At 40.6% G+C, this 17,261-nt stretch overlaps 1 protein-coding gene across 1 annotated transcript in view; it reads left to right on the top strand.

The window, feature by feature from the left end:
* The first annotated feature begins 5,726 nt into the window (after window positions 1-5,726).
* Window positions 5,727-17,261, top strand: part of SQLE (squalene epoxidase) — a 31,669-nt gene continuing 20,134 nt past the window's right edge. Inside the window, exons 1-3 of the mRNA XM_012809414.2 lie at window positions 5,727-6,846; window positions 9,700-9,952; window positions 15,778-15,958. Coding sequence (XP_012664868.1) covers window positions 6,556-6,846; window positions 9,700-9,952; window positions 15,778-15,958 — 725 coding nt within the window. The 5' untranslated portion in view covers window positions 5,727-6,555. The remainder of the gene's footprint in view (window positions 6,847-9,699; window positions 9,953-15,777; window positions 15,959-17,261) is intronic.

Below are 17,261 nucleotides of genomic sequence, written 5' to 3'. Positions count from 1 at the left end.
TTAAATTATAAGTAATGGGCCTTCTCTGGCTTTATGAGCCAAAATGGAGAAAAAGAAAGCAAAAATAAAGTTCCAAGTTAATATAACTTTCTCACTTGCAACTAGAACTTGAAGAAGATTATATAAGTGCTGAGAAAATATCTCTAAATAATTTGAGTTTTAAAAAAGTCTTTGGATGAAGTAAATGGTGAGTAAGAAAGTTTTGAGAGTTTCAATCTAATGTATTTCTAATGTGTTTCAAATAAAAAGTGAAATGGGAATTGCCTAATTTGCTACAAAAAGGGAGGTGGAGGACAAAATGAAAAAAAGGAAAAGTTGGATTCAATACATTGAAAAAGGCTTACCATACATCAAATGCTGAATATGTAACTGTGAATAAGACATGATCCTTGGCTTACAGAGTTGAATCCTTTGGAATAGGATATGTGAACAGATAATTATAATACAAATTGGTGACCACCACAATGAAGAGGTGGATTTATGAAAACTTAAAGAAAAACAGATGGGCTTGGTGCCTGTGGCTCAAGTGGCTAAGGCGCCAGCCACATACACCTAAGGTGGCAGGTTCGAATCCAGCCTAGGCCCACCAAACAACAATGACGGCTGCAACCAAAAAAATAGCTGGGCCTTGTGGCAGGAGCCTATGGTCCCAGCTACTTGGAAGGCTGAGGCAGGAGACTTCACTTGAGCCCAGGAGTTGGAGTTTGCTATGAGCTGTGATGCCACAGCACTCTACCCAGGGGGACAGCTTGAGGCTCTGTCGCAAAAAAAAAAGAAAGAAAGAAAAACAGATGACGATTAATCTGGATCTTAAGGAAGGGATAGTTGAAAAAAGGGGGGAAGACTTTTTCCCACATGGGGAATGGCACTTAAGATACAGGGTATCAACAGAAACCATAATCTGTAAAATAAAGAGGTTTACTCTGAGCCAAATTTGAGGACTGTGGCCCAGAGCCATGTCCAAGAAACCCTTACCAAGTAGACTCATTGCGGTGGGGTTATAGTTTGGTGTTATACTTTTGAGGGAGACAGGAATTACAGGTAAAGTCATAAATCAATACCTGGAAGGTGTACATTTGTTTGGCCTGAAAAGGTAAGACATTTGAAAGTGGGGGACTTACAGATTATAGAGAGTTTAAACATTCTTTAGCTTAAAAAGTGAGGCTTTGTCTAATATTCCAGGAGTCAGTGAAAAGAAATGCTGAATTAAGATAAAGATCTATAAATCAGAGACAAATTACAGGACATATGCCCAGACTTGAGTGGTTTGTTGTGTATATTGAGGACCTGCAGGTATATCTGTTGAATCATAAAAGACGTCTCTAAGGAGGGAGGAGGATGTGATGAACAGACATGACGTCTGATCTCCTTTCTCATAGCTAGAAACTCAGTTTTAGGGGATCCGCTTGGCCAAGAAGGGGTCCAGTCAGCCACGGGCAGGGAGGGAGGCTTAAGATTTTATTTTAGTTAACAAGGGCTAACCTGTTGTGCCACACTAAAGGAACAGTGACAACAGAGGTGCTTAAGCAAGGGAATAGAGAGTGAATCTTTGTTTGCTTTTTTCTTTTTTTTTTTGAGACAGAGTCTTAAGCTGTTGCCCTAGGTAGAGTGCTATGACGTCACAGCTCACAGCAACCTCAAACTCTTGGTCTTAAGCGATTTTCTTGCCTCAGCCTCCCAAGTAGCTGGGACTACAGGCACCCGCCACAATGCCTGGTTACTTTTTGTTTGTAGTTGTCATTGTTGTTTGGTGGGCCCGGTCTGGATCGAACCCACCAGCTCCAGTGTATGTGGCTGGCGCCCTAGCTGCTTGAGCTACAGGCCTTAAGCCAAGATAACTTTATTTTTGTATGGGAAGAAAAACCAAAGTTAATCATTGCTAGATTCTTGAACTTGGTTTCCTGGGCTTGGCTTCAGATTCTGCTGCTCACTAGCTATGACTACTTAGTTGTACATTAGTTTTCTTGTCTGTAACATGGGCTTAAAAAATAGCACCAACCTAAGAGTGTTGTTATGAGAGCAAAATATGGAAAGCACTTAGAATGCTGCCTATGCTATCATTGCCTTTGCTTCAGGTCTAAATGACAGATTTCCATTTTTGAATAAATGAGCCACGTAAAGATTCAAAGATGGCTCAGCGCCTATAGCTCAACCGGCTAAGGCGCCAGCCACGTACACCTAAGGTGGCGGGTTCGAATCCCCAGCCCGGACCCGCCAAACAACAATGACGGCTGCAACCAAAAAATAGCCGGGCGTTGTGGCGGGCGCTGTGGTCCCAGCTACTTGGGAGGCGGAGGCAGGAGACTCGCTTGAGCCCAGGAGTTGGAGGTTGCTGTGAGCTGTAATGCCACGGTACTCTACCCAGGGGGACAGCTTGAGGCTCTGTCTCAAAAAAAAAAAAAAAAAAAAAAAGATTCAAAGATATTTAAGCAATGTTTATGTAACATTTAATTCAGTTTAGAAAATACAGGCATCCATAGTGTGCCCCATGGTAGGTACAGGCATTACAAATGCTCTTTTTGAGGCTGAGTGCAATGGCTCATGCTCGTAATCCCTGCATTCTGGGAGGCTGAGGCAGCTGGATTGCCTGAGCTCAGGAGTAAGAGATAAGCCTCAAAAAAAAAAAAAATGCTCTTTTTGTCCTAAATTCAGAAGTGGATCTTGAACTGTTCAGAGAATTAAGGACCTTACACTGTAGGAATGACTTCTTTTTTTGAGACAGAGTCTTATTATAATTCAGTCACTCTGGGGTTGAGTGCCATGGCCCCATAACTCACAGCAACTTCAAACTCTTAGGCTCAGGTGATCCTCTTACCTCAGTCTCCAGAGTAGCTGGGACTACAGGCGCCTGCCACAATGCCAGGCTAGATTTTTTTCTGTTTGTAGAGACAGGGTCTTGCTCTTGTTCAGGCTGGTCTGGAGCTCCTGACCTCAAGCAATCCACCCGCTCTGGCCTCCCAAGTGCTAGAATTACAGGTGTAAGCCACTGTGCCTGGCCCGTGGGAATGACTTTGTGACGATATAAACATATAAAGAAAATTGCTTCTGGGCGGCACCTGTGGCTTAGTGGACACCGGCCCCATATACTGAGGGTGGCAGATTGGAACCCCACCCTGACCAAACTGCAAGAACAACAACAAAAATAGCTGGGCGTTGTGGAGGGCACCTCTAGTCCCAGCAACTTGGGAGGCTGAGGCAAGAGAATCACCTAAGCCCGGGAGTTGGAGGTTGCTGTAAGCTGTGATGCCACAGCACTCTACCAAGGGCCATAAAAAAAAAGAAAAAAAAAAAGAGAAAATTGCTTCCAAGAGACTAACACATTACCCACTTATTAAGAAAAAAATCCTCTTATGATAATCTCAAGTACATGGCTGTCTTTGGTTGGAGAAGGTGGCCATAAAGTTTGTGTGTAATTTGTACACAAACTTTATGGTCACCCTGTGTAGGGTAAGCAAGTAACAATTGTCTTGGTGATAGTGTATTCTCATCTATGAGAATCAGCTGCTTAAGTATTTTATCATTTTAGCAATAAAGGAACTCACAGATACCAATAATAAGTTTATTGAAGAAGGAAAATGATTTATCACACATTAAACTGATTCTCTTCAGTCTTTTATAATTTGATGTATATTTTTAAACAGCCAAATTTATTGATGACAGTGAGGAGTACTGTAAAAAATAAAAGTATTGGAAAGTTAAGGCAATTACTGATAATTAAGAGTACTGGCGACAGATTTGGAGACAGGACTTTAACTTTTTATTACTATGATGTAATTGATTACAACTGTGATTTAGTCAATCCATTTAACCTCTTTAAATTTCATTTTTCTTTTCTTTTTTTTGAGACAGAGCTTCAAGCTATCCCCCTGGGTAGAGTGCTGTGGCATCACAGCTCACAGCAACCTCCAACTCCTGGGCTCTCAAGCGAGTCTCCTGCCTCAGCCTCCCAAGTAGCTGGGACCACAGGCGTCCACCACAATGCCTGGCTATTTTTTGGTTGCAGCCATCATTGTTGTTTTGGCGGGCCCAGGCTGAATTCGAACCCGCCACCTTAGGTATATGTGGCTGGCGCCTTAGTCACTTGAGCCACAGGCCCTGAGCCAATTTCATTTTTCTTATTTTAAAATGAAAGTTCTTTTGAGGGTCAATTGAATATTGATAAGAGTGTTTTGGCAGATAATTATTTTATTAGCAGATAAAACATGTGACATGAAAGGGATGAAAGGGATGAAGGGAGGTGCCTTATTTCTTAAACCACATTTAAGAGGTGCCATATTTTCTTAAACCTACCAAGTAGACAGGATTGCCAGAGATCTTTGATTTCATGAAGAAATCTACCTCTCCCACCAGAGGCTGGGTGACTTACAACTCTATCCTGTCCAAGGTCACAAAGCTGGTTAGTGTGGTAGCCATTCCCCTAGTTCTGTCCTCATGCTGTCATTCATCATTCATTGATTTATTAAATACATTTTTATGGAGGATAAACTAAGGCAAAACTTAGTTGTGCTTGGTGCTGTGGGTGATTTTGATTTGTCAGACACAGATCCTTCCCTTGGCGAATTTAGAGATTAGAAGGCATGATAAGACTCAATCATAAGTGTATAGTCAGAGAATGGGATAAGAGAATGTAAATAAACTCTTTCAGATTTGGTGAGGATCAATGGAGACTGGATGGAAGAGGGGACAATTCAGCCATAATTAAATGGCAGAAAGAACTTGCACATAAATGATAGGTTTTAAAGGAGGCAGTCTAGGGTTAAGAAACAGAGTGACCAGAGGCCTCAGTAAATTCTACGTAAGTTTCATGATAACATAACCTGTACTGTTCCCCGGGGAGTGTTTGTCTTGGACATAATTCATGTAACCTCTCCTGGACACCTCCTCCCCAACTCCCTGTAGGCCCAGTGAAGACCTGCCTCCCATTTCCATGATTCCCTGTGCACCCCTTTCTCGCAGAATTTATTGACACTCGACCATTTATTTGACTTCTTTGCCACGTGCCCTTTCCCCCACCTTTCCAATCTCAAGAGAATAGGGACTGGCAGTCAGTGTCTCTTTACACTAAACACCTGGTTCTTTACACTAAACACCTGGTGCATCCTCCCCTTTTCTCCTGTAAGAGCCTACTCGTTCTTCAGGTTCAGCTTGAAAGTCACGTTCTTCAGGCATCCATGGGTCTTCCTACCGCCCTCTGCACATACAAGGCGCAGAACACGAAGGGTGTGTCTGATTTATCTTTCTGACCCGGGGCCTTAGTATGTAGTAGGCGCCCTATAAATGTTAGCAACTGCAGGAAACACTCCTGAGAGGCGGAGCTTCAGGAGGCTTATTCTCAAAACGAGCTCCACCCCTTTCTCAGGTAGGGCAGGGGGTGGAGCTGCAGCAGCGAATTGACTCAGGCAACCCCCCTTGCCACCCCTAACACCTGGAGAGCCGAAGCCGCTCACTGTCAGCGGAGAGCCCGTCCCCACGCCCCCACCCCACACCACGCAACATCGCCCTAGCGCCTCTCGGGGCGTCGCTACGCGGGCTGCGCCACCTGCGATTGGCCAAACGCGGCATAGCGCCATCTCGGCCTACTGCGCGGTCCGCGCCCTCATTGGCCGGCAGTGGAGCACGGGGTGGGCCTTGCGAGCGGGGCGCGCCGGCCGGGCGGTCTTGCCCCTGGAACCCCGCCCCCTGGTCCCTCGCCTGGGCTCGGCACGCCTGGCCTCTGAGGCGCGTGGGCCGGCGGCTAGAGGGGAGCGCGCGGCGGCCTCTCTGGTTACTGCAGCCGTGCCGTGGCGGGAGAGTCGCCGCCCGCGAGGGATGCTGGAGAGGAGGCCGTCGGGAGCTGCCGCCGCCGTCTGAGGTCTCTGTGGAGACCGCCTTTCGCCGGCGGGGAAGCCGAGTCGCAGATGGGCAGTTCCGGGGCTGGTGAGTCGGAATCCTGCTAAGGAGTCAGTCCCGAGGTGGTGTCTGCGCTGCCCTCCCCTGGCGCCTCGCTCCTGAATCCCAGGCCGGCTTCGGCTGGAGAAGGCGACCAGGCATCCACCGCCGCGGTCTCCGCGGATCGGGAGACCTTTCCACTGCGGCGGCGAGGCCGCGTTTCCCCACAGCGCCCAGGCGTTTCTTTGATCGTTTCCTCTCCATCCCCTTTTGAAAGGGCACCTGCTGCTGGTGAGAGAAAAGGAAAATTTTACAGCACGACGAGCCAACATAAAAATATACAGCGTCACCCTCAACAACCCCCCAGGAAACCCCATCCAAAAAAAAAAAAAGAATTTATGGAATTGCCTGAAAGAGGAGGAGCGTGTCTAATCGGGAGCTCTTGGAGCCGCCGTTTTTTAAATACTGTTTTCTAAGTCCTTTACAACTTTCTCCTCTTTAACTACTTTTATACTGACTTTTTATGATTTTTAAAATTGATGTGATCTTCTAATCCTGTGACAGTGCTTACTGGAGTTCGGCCGGTTTCCACTGCTCCTGTTGGTAGCACATTTTGGGGAGAACCTAAACCCACCCGGACAAAGAATCTCAGCCTTGACTGGTGCCACCAAAGAAGCCTTTTGAACCATGTGGACTTTCCTTGGCATTGCCACTTTTACCTATTTTTATAAGAAATGCGGGGACATCATCACTTTGGCCAACAAGGAGCTCCTGTTGTGCGTCCTGGTCTTTCTTTCACTTGGCCTGGTGCTCTCCTATCGCTGTCGCCACCGAAATGGGGGCCTCTTGGGGCGCCAGCAGAGCCGTTCCCAGTTGGCCCTCTTCTCAGATATTCTCTCAGCTTTGCCTTTCATTGGCTTCTTCTGGGCCAAGTCCCCTCCTGGATCAGAAAATAAGGAGCCGCTGGAGTCCAGGAGGGTAGGTTGATTTCCAAGTGGGCAAATGAATGTCTTATTTTAAGATTGGGATACTCATATACAAGTTTTCTTCTTAATAGTGCAAAGGTGGCAGCTTAACAGACATCAGTTGTATTTTTTTAAGCTCTTGACTGTGCCTTGGCTGCAACCTTAGAAGTGATTCAAAAACATTTGTTTCATGTAGTGTTGGTTGAACCCCAGCAGGAGTTTAAATATTGATTTGATTGTGAAATGTTAGAATTTAAAGTTTGAAGGAGGACAGAATCACTTTCCATGATGAAAAAATGTTTTATTTAGATCCTTGGGATAAGGATTGCATTTGTACCTGGGAAGAAAGAGATGTGCTTGCAGGTAAGTCCACTGCTTACAAGAAGTGAGGGCTGACTGAGGAAAGTGACACTGGTTTGAAAAGCAGGCATAGTAAAAATGCTCATTATTTTAAAGCCTTTGGTAAAACCCTCCTGCCTCCCCATTGGAGCATTGAGTAAATCCATGCAGTAATATCCTAAAGCCAAGACTGGGTCTTCAAATACGTGTGTGTTATGATGCTTGCAGAAGTAGCCAATGGTAGGAGAATGGGGCTGGGCGGAGCACATAGAGGCCAGAGCACTTAGGGCCTGTTGGCCATGAGTGTTGGCATTTTTTTCCCAGTAGCACTGGGGGATTGATTATAAACATGGGACTTTTGACTTTTTACTTTTTAGAAAGAACTTTCCAGTTGTATGGAGAATGGATTATAGGGATACTAGAATGGAAGTGGGGATATCGGGCTAGAGACTATAGTAGCAGATTTACCAAAGGGTGATAGTGGCTTGAGATTAGGGTGAGTGACCCGCAAATGATGTAGAGTTCTGGGTCTACATTATTTTACTGTATCTACAGTATAGATTAGCAAGGTTTATAGAAGAGAATAACTTGAATTAAATTTTTTTTCATTTCTGGTTGTGAGTCTTTGACACTTTGCTTATTTTCTGTAAGAATCAGTTACCTCTTTTGTAGGAGGGAAAGGCACCACTCTTGCTGGTAGTCAGGGAATTAATGCTTTAATGTTTGCAAAATGCCTGGTTCATAACTGCTTATTAAATATTGGGAACTATTACATTAGTCTAAAGGAAGTATACATCTGTTAGGAGGAGCCTTTGAGTAGTGCCAAGATCAGTGGCATGATGAATATGGGCTGGAGGAATGGGAAAGGAGAGGGAATCCTTAATTCTGAATTTGAAATCTTTTGTATTATTGTCTGAGATAACTTCCCTCAGGGTCACTGAGCACTAGTCCAGGTGCCTGGAATGTCTTCAATTGTGTAGAGAAATTTTAGAGTAGGAAAATTGGGTTACCAGAGATCAATACTGGTTCCATTTTGTGAAAGCCTCAAGCTTTCTCCTTATTTCTGGGTTGTGATCTATTGAGTTCCCATTGTTACTTCCTCTACTGATCAGACTCTGAAGACTTGATTACCTCCAGAGCTCCCCTTTCAGGATTTTGGATATGTGTAACAGGAAAAATTTAGGAAGAAAAACCAGTGAAAAAAGGGTTAAGATAACAGAAAGTGCTGTCTTATTCTTAGAACAGTAATTTAAATAGTCAGGTTTTCTGATGATTAGTAAATGCTAAATGGGAAGAATAGACCATTGACTTCTTTCTCTCTTAGTAAAGGATAGAAAAATATTTCTCTAAGAGAAATTATTAAAAAAAAATCAAGTGGAATAGATAAGTCTTCAGTCCATTTTGCCACTATAGAGGTAAAAGAAGGATGGATGAATATTAGAATCATGGAGCATTAAAACTCTAAAGGATTTTAGGCTTATTATTCTTTTTTATGCCTGTGTTTTTACCCTTTCAAATGGCATTTAATTTCAGTCATTAAGGTGAGAGAGCTCAATATGGTTTCTTGCAATTTTTCATCAGAAATTTATTCAGACTTGTGAATACACCTACCAAGAACAAATACTTATTTATAAGATTTAATTATTCATTTTAAAAAGTCAATGTGCACTGTTATTCTTGGTGGTCATAAATCTCTCAGAATAGGACTTCTCATCTTCTTAAGATTAAATGTTTTTGCTGTCAGTATAGCCAGAGAAGTTTAATGTCTGTCCTTGTTCCTAAACTGGGGGACCAACTGTTTGACACAGTTCCCTTGGAGTATAGGGATGGGGAAAAAGGAAAAGATGAATTAAATACACGATTATGTGTTAAGGATTAAAGTTGTAAACAAGTCCAATCCCAAGGGGCCATATGAGTCATTTGTTATTGTATATTTTTATTGATATAAAATAACCTTAAATTAATAGATCAATAGCCAGAATTTGACAACCTTTTATAGAAAAGTGATTTTAGCTTAAAATAGATTTTCCAAATGAAAGTCCAGAAGGAAGAAATAAAGACAAGTAGTGTGGAAATATCTAAAAGGTGCTGAATGGTTTGCAACATGATGTCAAATCAGAAATTGTTAAAGTGATTTGCCTGTGGTAAGACCTTATATATTTGAAGAATTGAGTAATTAATAATAGAATTCGCTCTGTAATAAGTCTTTGAAGCCTCTTATGAACATTTGTTATATTAGACCTGGATTTATAAAAATGACCGTATAATAGCATTTTGTAAATACCATGTTTAGAAAAAGGAATATATATTTAATTGTTTTGGGATAATATATTTTTATTTAGGCAGTATTTTGATCATGGTTTTTATATGTGATCCAGATTTTAAAATGTAACAGTTCATTTGATTTCATAATGTTTGGGTTCTTGCTTTTACCCAAGATATAAAAGTCCAGAGTGTATCTACATATAGTAGTAGTATGATTTAAATTGAATAACTTTGGAAACATAATTCACCTTTTTTAAAACAGTGCAGAAAAGGAACCAATACTTCAGAAACAACTTTAATGGGAGCAGCTGCGTCTACATCAATATCTTCTCAAGGTGATCCAGAAGTGATCATTGTGGGATCTGGAATACTTGGCTCTGCTTTGGCAGCTGTGCTTTCCAGAGATGGAAGAAAGGTGACCCTAATTGAGAGAGATCTAAAAGAGCCTGACAGAATAGTTGGAGAATTTCTGCAGCCAGGTGGTTTTCAAGTTCTTCAAGACCTTGGTCTTGGAGGTAGGTTCATATTGATTTTCAGTAGAGTAATATGGTATAAGCAAGCACCATCCTATGACTGGTAAAAAGATATTACATTTTATTTTCATTTATAAAATTTATTATACTAATTTACCAACAAATTTGCATGGAAATGAGAGCAAAGGATAAAATAAGCATTTAGATTTAGTAGTATGAGGAGATATGAAGTTGATTTAATGAGATATAATGGCATGGCTAAAACATTGTGAGGGTCAAAATCACTGGAGGACTAGAAAACTCATGGAATGAGGACATAAAATTTAATGAAAATTGAAGGGAACTATTATTTATAGAGTGTATATTATGTGCCTATTACAATATTATTACCAAGACTGTCTTATTTTAGCTTTATTCATCCATTCAGCCAATGGTGTTTAAGCATCTTCTATTCATCAGGAAATGTTTATTTACTGCCTGTTTTGGATGAGGTGCTATACTGAGTACCAGGGATATACTGATCAACAGGCAAATAAACTGTCTATTCTTTTGTTTGTTTGTTTGCAGTTTTTTTTTTTGGCTGGAGCTGGGTTTGAACCTACCACCTCCGGCATATGGGGCTGGCACCCTACTCCTTTGAGCCACAGGCGCCACCAAATAAACTGTCTATTTTTGAGGAGCAGAGTACAAATATACAAATATACCCAGGCAGTGAGGTGAGAAATAGCTTGTTTGGTGTGTGTGGTAAGAAGTATAGTGTGTTAACTGAAAGCATTAATTCTGGTTCTGGATTGCCTGGGTTTGAATACTAGCTCTGGCACTTAAAAGCTATATAACCTTACCTAAAGTAACCAACTTTAACCCAAGTAACTTAATCTTCTGTGTAAAAGGGGTATACTAGGAGTCTTTGCCTCATTTGTTATTAAGAAGATTAAATGAATTCATACAAGTAATGCATTCAAAACAGTTCCTGGCACTATGGAAGTGTTTGCTCTTTTGTTTAAGGAACTGGATGATGGAAGGAAGAGTGGCTTGAGATTAAGGTTGGCCAGATAGGCAGCAGCTAGACCATGTGGGGCTTTGTAGGCGTGGGGCAGGAGTGTGACATGATCTTGTTTATGCATCTAAAATAGTGGCTTCAGGCTGGGTGTAGTGGCTCATGCCTGTAATCCTAGCACTCTGGGAGGCCGAGGTGGGTGGATAGCTTGAGTTCACAAGTTCTAGAGACTTTAGCCCACTATACAAATTTGGTTTTTATTCCAAACGGAAGCCACTGGAGAAGTTTAAGAGGAGTTATTAGATTTTATGTATTTTTTTTTTTAAGAGATGGGGGTCTCACTGTGTCACCCTGGCTGGAGTGCAGTGGCATGATCATAGCTCATTGTACCCTCGAGCTCCTAGGCTCAAGCTATCCTCCTGCCTCAGCTTCCCAAGGAACTGGGACCACAAAAATATTAGTTTGGCCCAGCCTGGTCTTAAACTCTTGGTCTTAAGTGATCCTCCCATCTGGCCTCAAATGATCCTCTCACCTGGGCCTCCCAAAGTGTTGAGAATATAAGGCATGAGCCACCTTGTCCATCCTTGATTTCATATTTTAAAAGTGGGATTTGAAAGTATTGTTTAGGGTGGCGCCTGTGGCTCAAAGGAGTAGGGCACTGGCCCCATTAGCTGGAGGTGGCAGGTTCAAACCCAGCCCTTGCCAAAAATTGCAAAAAAAAAAAAAAAAAGTTTTGTTTAAAATTATTCTCATTATTGTATGGAAAAGATCTTAAAGAGGCAAGGCCAGAAGCAAGAATAACTGTTAGAAGGTTATTGCAGAATCACTGAGAGCTGATACCATGCAAGGGGGTAGCAGAAGAGGTATGAGAAGTGGTCAGGTTCTGGAAATACATTTTGAAGAAGGAGTCAGGAGAACTTGTTGCAGGATCAGATGTCAGGTAGGAGAGAAAGAGAGGAGTCGTAGTGCCTGATTGAAAAGAGAGTTACTTCTGGTTACCAAGAAGTAGTCCAGGACCAAACCCTGGGATGCTCTAATGTATAGGGGCCAAAAAGGGACTGAGGAGGAGCAATCTGGGGAGGAAAAGCAAAAGATTGCAGCACCTGGGACCAATTGAAGAGTGTGCTTTATAAGGAGAAGAAGTTCTGTCTCTGTCCTTTTAGCTTCCCTAACTGCCTGTCATGAGAGATTCACTTAAGGAAGACTGACAACATCCAGAGGCAGGATGTGCTAACCTTATATTTGAACATCAGGCAACCAGAAATGCTCCCAGACTACAGACTGGACACAGAATCATTTAGAGGTCTAGCCTGAGGACATCTGCAGGGTTGTGGCTATAAGCCTCATGGAAGAGTGAGGAGAGCCTTTTCTAAAGCAAAGGTGTCCAGTCTATGACCTGCGGGCCACATGTTGATTTTCTGAGGACTTTTTTTGCTTATCCGTAGTGTCAGATATCATGAAAAGTATGCATAGAATTTATTTATTTATTTATTTTTTTGCTAATCAGCTTTTGTTAAGTGTTTGTGTATTTTTATGTGTGGCGCAAATCAACTCTTACTCTTCCAGTGTGTGGCAGTGCGGAAAAAAAAAGGTTGGACACCCCTGCCAAGTACACTAGCAAGTATGTGTTTACTACTGCTAATGAGGTTTTGTTTAGACATTTCATTGTTACCAAATTTCCCCTCAGGTCTGATGAGATATGTATAATACTTGAAATAATTACTTTTGGAATATTTAAAATAATGTAGACTGATCCACTCTGGAGTATAGAGTTTTAGTTAGTGAACCGATTGCCCTCTGATTTAAGCTCAATATCCAGAACTCTTGTAATTAGTATATTACACTTTAAATTCTATATTTTTATAAGAAGACTCAGTATTGAGTAGGAAAGCCCCTCTCCTCTCCCTAGTCTTATTTTCTTTAGGGTTATCTTGGCTTTGTTTGATCTTTTTGTTATTTTGTATATAATTTAGAATCAGATTTTTTATTTTGTAGGAAAAAACCCTGTCAAGATTATGATTAAAATAGCATTTAATCTCCAGTTTAATTTTGTGAAAATTGACATCTTTCAGATTGAGACTTATTATTTGTGAATGTGATGTATTCTCTATTCACTTAAGTACTTAATTTATTAAAAGTTTCATAAATCTTGTGTGTCTTTTGTTTAATTTATTCCTAGAACTCTGTTTAAATTTTGACTTTCATTGTTTTATTGTGTCCTTTCCTCAGCTCGAAGTTCAGACTTTATGTCAGGTCATGGCAGAGTTATGTTTGAGTTTCTTGTGGATGACTCTCCCCATAACCTATGACAGATGGCTTCCCACCATGCCATCTCTTGGGACAATTTATGTGTAGTGCTAAGTTCCAGTGTTCCTGGCACATGGGACTCCTATCTCCCATCTAGGAGTAGCCCTTAAAACTCTGGCTCTTTAGGCTTGTGGTTCTGATGCTGTCATGCTTTTGCATTTAAAACTTCCCTCCCTCCCTCCTTTCCTCGCTCTTTCTTTCTTTCACTTTTTAGCTTGCCTTTGTACAAAAAAATGCTGTCTTTTTTTTTTTTTTTTTTTTAACTGTGGAAGAAGGCTTTCCATGTCCATTTATCTGCTATGTCTAACATCATAAGTATGGAGCTTTATGATTAATGGTAGTTTCATTAATAATAGCTCCAAGTTATGTCACTGGCTTCACAGTTATTAAGTCTCTGGTATTCATAATGCATGAATTTCATTGAGGTTTAGGGTACATCTTCTTGCCTACCAAAGAAAGCAAAAGTGTCCAAAGTCTCATTTGATTTCATTAATAAAGCTGATGTAGATGTTTAAAAAATCTTAAGTTAGACCTTATTTATATACTTGTTTTCATATCTTTTTCTTAAACATTAAGATTAATGTTAGACCTTATTTATATGCTTTTAAAAATTTTTTAAAAATTTATTTTAGTTTGTTTTTTTAGAGATAGAGTTTTACTTTATTGCCCTTGGTAGAGTGCTGTGGCGTCACAGCTCATAGCAACCTCCAACTCCTGGGCTTAGGCAATCTCTTGCTTCAGCCTCCCAAGTAGCTGGGACTACAGGTGCCCACCACAATGCCCGGCTATGATTTTGTTGCAGTTTGGCCGGGGCTGGGTTTGAACCTGCCACCCTCAGTGTATGGGGCTGGTACCCACTGAGTTACAAGCGCCACCCTATATGCTTGTTTTAAGATGGCTTATCCAAGGAAAAATTATACTATGGTGCTATACTTTTTAGATTTTCTAGTGTGTTCTAAATTGGCCAGTTTTAATATTTAAAGTACCCCAATTATACATTAATTTGTTAAGAAAAACAAGCTGGACAGAACATTCTGGAAGTATTAAGTGGGCTCCACACATCTAAGTTGGCAAAGATTGGCAATTTGCTGAGATCTAAACTGAATACTCTGTTAATTGGCAGCTTTTTGGTTGTCTTTCTACTTGACCTGACTGGATTGTAGCTGTAATAATTTAGAACTCAAATCCAAAAACTGTTTCATTTTATTATAGGACAAATATATAATAAATGTTCAGCTTGTCCCTGACTGGGTTTTAAGTGTAATTAAAAAGGATACCAGAAAAATAACTTATTTTGATCCTAGCACAGATGTTTCCTAAAATTGTTTAATATGACGTTTTTCTTTAATAAGAAACGAGATTTTATCAGAAATGTATTTTATCTTAATATATTATATTTTAATATATTTTGTCGTTGGCAGTTCAGACTGCTGTATCAGAATAAACAACATACATTTATTTCTTATAATTCTGGAGACTGGGAAGTTCAAGATCAGGGTGCCAGCATGGTGGGGTCTTTGGTGAGAGCTGCCTTGGTTTTTAGACAACTACTTTGTTGCTGTATCCTCACATGGTGGTGATGGGGAAGGGGCTGTGGGTAGGAGAGAGGGAAAGGAACTAAGCTCTTTTCTGTCTCTTCTTTTTTTTTTTTTTTTTTTATTGAATGGTAACTATGTACATTAATGCACTTCTGGGGTACAGTGTGGGGTTTTCACATGCAATCTGCAATACTTCCATCAACTGGTCAACACAGCCTTCATGTCATTTTCTCAGTTATTGCTTTAAAACATTCACATTCTACTCTTAGAAAGATTCACCTGTACCCCTATAAGGTAAACCTCAGAAGTAATCCCTCCAAACTCCCTCCCTCCACCCATTCCCCCCTCCCTTCTTCCTCCCCCTTTTCTGTCTCTTCTAATTTTTAGTTGGTACTTTTAAAATTTTATATTTTCTATTGAAAAATATTTTTTTTTTTGATTTTTAGAGACAGTCAATTTTATTGTAAGTCAGTTTTGATAGATAGTATGTAATTATCAGTGTTTGGAAAATATACTCTTTCCATTTGTTTTGGGGAGTCTACTTTTTCATATATTCAGTCTTTATGTATATATTAGGTCTTTTTTCTAAAATTTCCGTACTGTTTTTATTTTGTGTGTGTGAGACAATCCTCCCTATTCATACATTGAAAAAGGCATTGAGAAGAACTGAATGTGTTCCTTTGTCTTTATGAACAGGTTTACTCAGAGGAGGATTGTGTTTTATTTCATTTCATGCTGCATTTTCTTGCTGTCTTTTTAAAGTGAAGTGGAATTATAGAACTTGAATAGTTGTGTCATTATCTTTACATAAGATTACAGATTTGCCAATTCTCCCATTGTCCTCCAGAAGCATCAGGTTTTCTGAAATAGTTACATTAATTGTCCAGTTCTCAAAATGGTGTCTGAGCTTTGCAAAAGTAGAGACTACTTTTCAATGTCTCTGTGCCCTTCTTGGTGCCTAGTACTATGCATAACTCTTGAGTTTATTAACAAAATTGATTATTTTGAGGCCCATTGTTTTGCAGATACAGTGGATGGTCTTGATGCCCAGGTTGTACATGGCTACATGATTCATGATCGGGACAGCAAATCAGAGGTTCAAATTCCTTACCCTCTGTCAGAAAACAATCAAGTGCAGAGTGGAAGAGCATTCCATCATGGAAGATTCATCATGAGTCTCCGGAAAGCAGCTATGGCTGAGCCCAAGTAAGACCACAGCTTTAAAAATGTAATATTAAAGAATCAACACATTTAAGTTTGACCTTTGTATATAATACAGATAAGATTTTATAAATTTTTAGGAATGTTTTGAGAACAGGCTAGGACGTAGGTATACTACAGTAAACTGTGAGTTAGAATAATATTCAGTGCTTTTGTTAAGAATATGATATAGAGAATTTTCCTTCCTTTTCATGACATAGAATTAGAGAATTTTCCCTCACTAAATAAAAAATTATGTGATTGAATTTAGATGATATATATACATATATACACACACGTATATATGTTTTTGTTTATTTGTTTTGAGAGACAGAGTCTCATTTTGTCGCCCTCAGTAGAGTGCTGTGATGTCATAGCTCACAGCAACCTCAAACTCTTGGACTAAAGCGATTCTCTTGCCTCAGCCTCCCAAGTTGCTAGGGCTACAAAGGCCTGCCACAATACCTGGCTGTTTTTTGAGATGGGGTCTCAATCTTGCTCAGGCTGGTCTCAAACTCGTGAGCTCAGGCAATCCACCTGCTTCAGTCTCTCAGAGTGCTAGAATTACAGGCCTGATCTTTTTTGTTTGTTTGTTTGAGACAAGAGTCTTACTTTGTTGCCCGGGTAGAGTGCCATGGCATCATCATAGCTCACAGCAACCTCAAACTCTTGGGTTCAAGAGATCCTCTTGTCTCAGTGAGAGGAGATATTTGTAACCAAGGCATAAGTCTGTATGTGTCCATTTCCGAGTTAGGGCTTGTAGTTATGTCACCTACTATTAAGAGTCAGGACAGAGGACTGCAAGGAGAAATCACTGTCACTTTTCACTAAGGACCTAGTCTGACAGGACTGGCTTCTCTTGATTATTAATTTACATTTATGTGTAGCCTTTTAAACACTATAATTGAGAAAGTTTTAGACATAAGAATCCTCATGGATTGGCACAGACTTAAGTATTGATAAAGTAATGGAGAAGAGAGTGAGTGGACTTATCCTTAGTACTGAAAGGACTTCATATCCATGAAAGAAGAATATGTTTGTTCATTGTATAAAAATAGAAAAATACCCCCAATATGAAGAAGATTACAAAAATTATCTATCTGCAAAGCATGATCAGCAAAGGAAGAAAACTTATCTGTGATCTTTTTAGAAGAAATAACTACTCTCCACAATTTGGTGGATAGGCTGGGCGCTGTGGCTTGTGCCTGTGATTCTAGCAGTCTGGGAGACCAAGGCAGGTAGATTGCCTGAGCTCACGAGTTTGAGACCAGCCTGAGCCAGAGCGAGACCTCGTTTCTTAAAAAAAAAA

The sequence above is a fragment of the Otolemur garnettii genome, unplaced genomic scaffold (genome assembly GCF_000181295.1).
Source record: "Otolemur garnettii isolate 467f Iridium unplaced genomic scaffold, OtoGar3 scaffold00004, whole genome shotgun sequence".
NCBI lineage: Eukaryota > Metazoa > Chordata > Mammalia > Primates > Galagidae > Otolemur > Otolemur garnettii.
Note: the sequence above shows the minus strand (reverse complement) of the source record. Positions and strands in the feature narration are given on the sequence as shown.